This window comes from Phaethon aethereus, assembly GCF_964289735.1.
Source record: "Phaethon aethereus genome assembly, chromosome: 1".
NCBI lineage: Eukaryota > Metazoa > Chordata > Aves > Phaethontiformes > Phaethontidae > Phaethon > Phaethon aethereus.
This window is the reverse complement of record NC_138575.1, coordinates 4,877,526-4,883,525: the sequence shown is the minus strand read 5'-3', so window position 1 is coordinate 4,883,525 and position 6,000 is coordinate 4,877,526. Positions and strand designations below refer to the sequence as shown.

The 6,000-nt window shown below is 44.0% G+C and overlaps 1 protein-coding gene across 1 annotated transcript in view; it reads left to right on the top strand.

Moving 5' to 3' along the window:
- Positions 1-6,000, top strand: part of ITIH5 (inter-alpha-trypsin inhibitor heavy chain 5) — a gene marked incomplete at both ends in the record, with an annotated part of 52,469 nt that overhangs the window by 4,932 nt on the left and 41,537 nt on the right. The window contains 2 exons of the mRNA XM_081998816.1: positions 812-856; positions 5,806-5,969. Coding sequence (XP_081854942.1) covers positions 812-856; positions 5,806-5,969 — 209 coding nt within the window. The remainder of the gene's footprint in view (positions 1-811; positions 857-5,805; positions 5,970-6,000) is intronic.

Genomic DNA, 6,000 nt, shown 5'->3' with positions numbered 1-6,000 from the left:
CCGCAGTACCTGTGGCAAGTTTTTAGGCAACAGATCTGCTGTTGAGGTGGTATCAATAAAGCTGAAGCCGTAACATTAATTTACACACGTTTTCCCTCGGAGCAGGTCCACATGTGCAGCAGGAAAGGTATACTTGCTAAGCTCCACCACATGGGTGCTAGTTGTTAACCTGGTCACGGCTCAAGCTTGAAGAAGTCACACTGCTTAGGACAGCCTCAGATGAATGGGCTTGTTGTGCCCTCAGCCCTCTCCCTGCCTGATGTCTGTAACCCATGATGAGTGCTGAGTGCTCTTGCTCAAGTGTAGACCACTTCTAGACTGGAGAATGGGCTTTGGCTTTTACCCACCTGAGGATGTAGATGGGTCTTGCATGACATTTGACAAGCATTGTGGACCATGTAGCAGCCCTTCTCATCATATGCCGTGTACCATGCAATGGGGCAAAAACAGTGACACGGAGCCTTCGTGTGACTCCATAGGAAGCTATAAGGGAATACACTTCCAGGGCCAAGACATAGTGTCCAGGGCTAGAGCTAAAGGCTGAGGTTCCTGTCTTCATATAGACGGTCTCTTGACAAGTAGCATTTGCAAAACACACAGTACCTCCTTGCCTGCAAGATCCACATTCCACTGCTGAGCTTTGATCAATGAGTCTGTTAATACAGAAGAGATTTAGGTTTTAATTTTAACCAGAGGAGCAGTTGAACCTGGCCATGGGTCATCAGTCACACAAACCCGAGTCTGGATTTAAACAAGTGACATGTCTTCTGTAAGTTGACTAAGCTCTATTAACTGCCTTAACTCTTTGCAGGTTGCACGCCGTGTTCCAAGACAGGCCAAATTTTTGCAGAGGCTGGTATGTATCACACTGTGTCTTTATCTCACTTCATGTGAATTACACTTGCTTTATGTATGTATGTGTGTGTGCATCCCTGTGCCCAGGAATGAACTATATCAGTGAGTGATGATAGGGTGAGATTCTAGGTAAAAAAAATCTTCATTTTGATCAACGCAACAGGTACAGATTCTTCTAATACTTCCCAATACATCTTCTCAACCTCAGATTTGGAGAGAGAACACCCAGTGTTGCAAACCTCAACCATGCAGTGCACATAAGCCTGATGAAATCTCATTGAATTTGAAGGAAAAGGGAGCGTTTGCTTTGAAATGTGAAGATCTCTGTTGTTCTCTGTTGATGCAGAGACCAAAATTTACTGAAGAAAAGAAGAAAACAAGGAAGCCAATACCCTTCTTTCGGCATGGGAACCTAAGCTTTAAGTTGTTTACCTGCAATTGTGAGTTGTACAGCAAATCTGTGAGGTCTGGCTGTATTTCTGTGCTGAGACTTACACGGATTAGATAAAATCTTTGGCTAAAAAGGCAGCCAGTGAAATTGCTGTTCACGGCCAGTTGTTTTTCTGGATTTTCTGAGGTATGGGGGCTTTCCAGTTTACAACTGGAGGAACTCATTTCACACACTGAGCAACCATCATATGTTAATAACTTCTGGTCCCTTTGATCTTTGACAGATTTGAATCAGCAGCCTACAGGAGAGCAATTCTCAGTCTTATTACCAGTTTATTACTTCTAATCTGAGATACGGTCAATTTGTTTTGATGAAAGCAACTGACAAAGGCAAAAACATGGAGCATATTTCATTGATCTTCAGCTCTCTTCTGTCTTTCCAAACATTTGATGTAAACAAGCATAAAATAATTTGTTTGGCAAGAAAATTTCAGCTCCCAGTTCATCGTAATCACCAGGACACCTTCCTAAAGCATCCAGCCAACCTGCCTCATAGCAGTGTGCTAATCTGCCGCCCTGGCATTCCCTAGCTTTATTTTTAATAGGGATAATAAATCACAGTAATAATAATATTAAACAAATGGTTTGTTTTCTTTTTCCTTCATGCTGCCTCTCCTCTTCTGAAGGCCTTAATAAAAAGTGGAGAAAACAAACAAGCATTTGCGCAGCTGTAAGTCAGAGCATCAGGCACTAATGGGTTGTGCAAGAGCTCCAGGGAACGCACAAGAATCGCAGACTGGAACTTGGGCTGTCCGCCAAGCCCGATCTAGAAACCTGTTTGGAAACTGCCTCTGCCCCCCACCGTTTATATTTTCTATATGCAAGGCATAGCAGATCCCTTCCAGGGCTGGGAAGATGAATCAGTTCTTTCATCCACAGTTGTATGTGATGCCCTTGTTCAGTGTTTGCTTTCTCCAGCAGCAACTCCTAACCACCAGGAAGAGGTGTTGAATGTCTTTTTTTCATTTGTTTTTGCCATTCCTTAGCCTCTGAGGATATCAGAGCTGGAGCTTGTTCAGTGAGACAGAGATATGACAGAGATAAGTTGAAACCAGCAAATAGCAGATTTAGCAAAAAACCCTAAGTGATGTGGTTCTTCATATAAAATATCATTAAGCTGTGGAACTCCTTGCTACAAGATGTTGCAGATGCTGAAAACTTTGGATTCAAAAAGCAGCTGTGCAAAGTCACACAAGAAAAAATCCACAGAGGTTTACTGAGCACAAAAATACCACCCTTGCTTCAGGAGTTCCTTCAAGCCACAAATTACTAAAAACAGAGAATATTTCTGGGTAGTATCAGTGTAGGTTGGACTGATATATATATAAAAAAAAATATATATTTATACTCTTCTCCAAGCATGTACTATTGATCTTTACCAGTGATAGGCTATAGGGTTAGAATTGCTTTTGTTCTCACCCAATACAACCATTCTCATATTCTTTTCATAACAGGAGTAAGTCCATATCCTCTGTCATATTCTAAAGGCTTTCTGACTTCAGATTAATCCACCGCTGCATTTGTGGTGTTAAACTCAGAGTCAGATCTGTCACTGCAGAGTCACTTTGTATCTGTCTCAAGTAAAAGGCAAGGGGTTTGATCCTGTTTTGCTGTTGAGGTGTCAAGGAGGTTTGAACCCACAGCTTATGAGAAAATGCAGAGCATGGGAGTGGATGCAGGACATCTCAAACAAAATAATTTGCTGTAGTTTCAGATTCTTTCTTTTACTTCTGCTATTAAATCCTCCATATCTCTTGCTATGCCACGGGCCATTAATGGTATGGAAACTGAATGAAACACCAGTTCATTATATCTGGAAATGTGCCTACAACACTAGTTCCAATCAGAACTTTCCATCCACTCCACGTTGAGGATAATGAGACTGGAAAGCCATGCCTATGTTCAGGGAAAGTCCTAAGAAATAGCAGGATCTAGTTCTAATCATCAGCAATTGAGTAAAAGCCACTAGTGGCCTAATGGGGGGACATTAGATTTGAGCAGATGTGTTCTAGTCTAGATCCATCTCACTGAGCTGTCTGAAATACAAGGGGAGATAGTGACCTGCTGCACCACTTAGACACACACAAGTCTATGGGGCTGGATGTGATCTACCCAAGGGTACAGAGGGAGCTGGAGGAAGAGCTCACCAAGCCACTTTCAATAATTTATCAGCAGTCCCGGCTAACCAGGGAGATCCCAGTTGACTGGAAGCAAGAGAATGCGATGCCCATTTACAAAAAGGGCCAGAAGGAGGATCCAGGGAACTACAGGCCTGTCAGTCTGACCTCAGTGCTGGGAAGGTTATGGAGCAGATCATCTTAAGTGCCATCATGCAGCATGTACAGGATAACCAGGTGATCAGGCCCAGTCAGCATGGGTTTATGAAAAGCAAGTCCTGCTTGACTAACCTGATCTCCTTCTAAGACAAGATGACCTGCTTAGTGGATGAGTGAAAGGTTGTGGATGTTCTCTACCTGGACTTTAGTAAAGCCTTTGACACCGTTTCCCACAGCATTCTCCTGGAGAAACTGACTACTCATGGCTTGGATGGGGGTACTCTTTGGTGGGTAAAAAACTGGTTGGATGTCCGGGCCCAAAGGATAGTGGTGAACGGAGTTCAATCCAGTTGGCAGCCAGTCACAAGTGGTGTTCCCCAGGGTTCAGTATTTGGGCCAGTTCCATTTAATATCTTTTTCAATGATCTGGATGAGGGAATTGAGTGCTCCCTCAGTAAGTTTGCAGATGACACCAAGTTGGGTGGGAGTGTTGATCTGCTTGAGAGTCAGAAGGCTCTGCAGAGGGATCTGGACAGGCTGGATCGGTGTGCCAAGGCCAACTGTATAAGGTTAAACAAGGCCAAGTGCCAAGTCCTGCACTTGGGTCACAACAACCCCATGCAACGCTCCACGCTTGGGGAGAGGTGGCTGGAGAGCTGCCCAGCAGAAAAAGACCTGGGGGTGTTGGTCAACAGCTGGCTGAATATGAGGCCAGCAGTGTGCCCAGGTGGCAAAGAAGGCAGTGGCCAAGAAGGCCAATAGACCCCTGGCCTGTATCAGAAATAGTGTGGACAGTAGGAGTGGGGAAATGATTGTCCCCTTGTACTTGGCACTGGTGAGGCTGCACCTCGAATCCTGTGTTTAGTTTTGGGCCCCTCACTACAAGACGGATCCTCATTCTTCTGTTTGCTTGGAATTCGCTAGCCCAGCATCTTGGTTATTTGGATGCTCACGTATTACTGCTTCTGATGCCATCAGCTACTGTAGAAATGATCCTGTTTCATACTTACTCATACAACCATTTGCTCCCTTTGTTAAGCTATTTGTCAAAATTATTTTTGTTCAGAAAAAACACCTGGAAGTGCAGCTGAAGAGCATGTTCTTGTCTTCACAAGTCTTATGTGGCTGTGACTTTTTATCAGCCTCAATGGGAGGAGTCCCAGTTTATTTGGCTTAGTGAAGTTGCTCTGTATTTTCAATGTAATTTACTCTTCAGCTTCCTTCTGCTTTTGAGGGCTCGGCCTTTGACTGTTTAAGGCAACGTACAGAAATTTTTTTTACATGGACTGCTTATGGTTAAATGCACTGAAATCTTCCAGGAAGAAATCTGTTGAACTCCATGGAGATGTTGCTGTCAAAAAATCACATTAGACTGGAGGAATGCTCCAACCCAGGACTTATGCACAAAAACACATTCCCAAGAAGCAGAAATTGGCTTTCAGCTTCCATTGCTACATCATGTGTCACTCATTGCAGTCTCTGCTGCTTCTCTGCTGGGAGGAATCCAGCATGGACTAAAAGGCTTAAAATATTTTGCCCAAGACGTCACAGTGTCAGTGTTTCTTATTAAGCCTCTTCTGTCCATTGGCTGAGACCTCCAGGATGGATTCTCAGCAGAGCAGGACTCAACCTACTCCATTTACAGCAGTTTTTCTGTTCACATAACTTACGGATCTGATTGTATGGATTTATAGATGCTGCTTCATACACAGTGATCTCAGCCTTTCAAGACGTCTTACATCTGCTCTTGTGCACAGTCCACAGGGCAGTTTCTCCGACATCAGTTCTGGACGCTATGGCGACATATTTTGGGCTTCTCTTCTCAGTCCATAATGGGTTAATCCTGATCCTCTCACACGGTCAGAGTTGAAAGCTGCAATTTTGGATACAGGTGGATTTTGTCAGCGTGCTTTACAACATAAAAGCTGGCATAATCAGAGCTTTCATCTCTCCCAGACCCCTCCCAACCACTGGAGAATGACTGTGGCCTTTGCTCTTGTGAGTGAACAAAGGCAGTGCCATGTTCCTGATTCACCTTTTGCAGCTTACCTGAAATTTTGAGGGCAAGCCCACCTTGCCTGCTCTTGACTGTTTTTCACAGGGGAGTCTAACACTCATAGGGTCATAATTTGCTTGCGCATATTAAGTATCAAAGCCGTTGAAACACTGAAGGGGTGAATTATCTAGCTATCAGTGTTAATAGGTAAACTTCTCATACCTACAGGAAACGAGGCCTCGGATGTCTGAATTCACTGTGAAATCCACAATCATTTCTCGGTATGCTTTCACCACGGTGTCATGCACAATGGTGAACAGCGGATCTGAGGCACGAGAAGGTGTGTTTGAGATGCAGATCCCAGCTGCAGCCTTCATCTCCAACTTTACCATGTACGTAAGTAAGTAATGCTGGCAGCTGGGT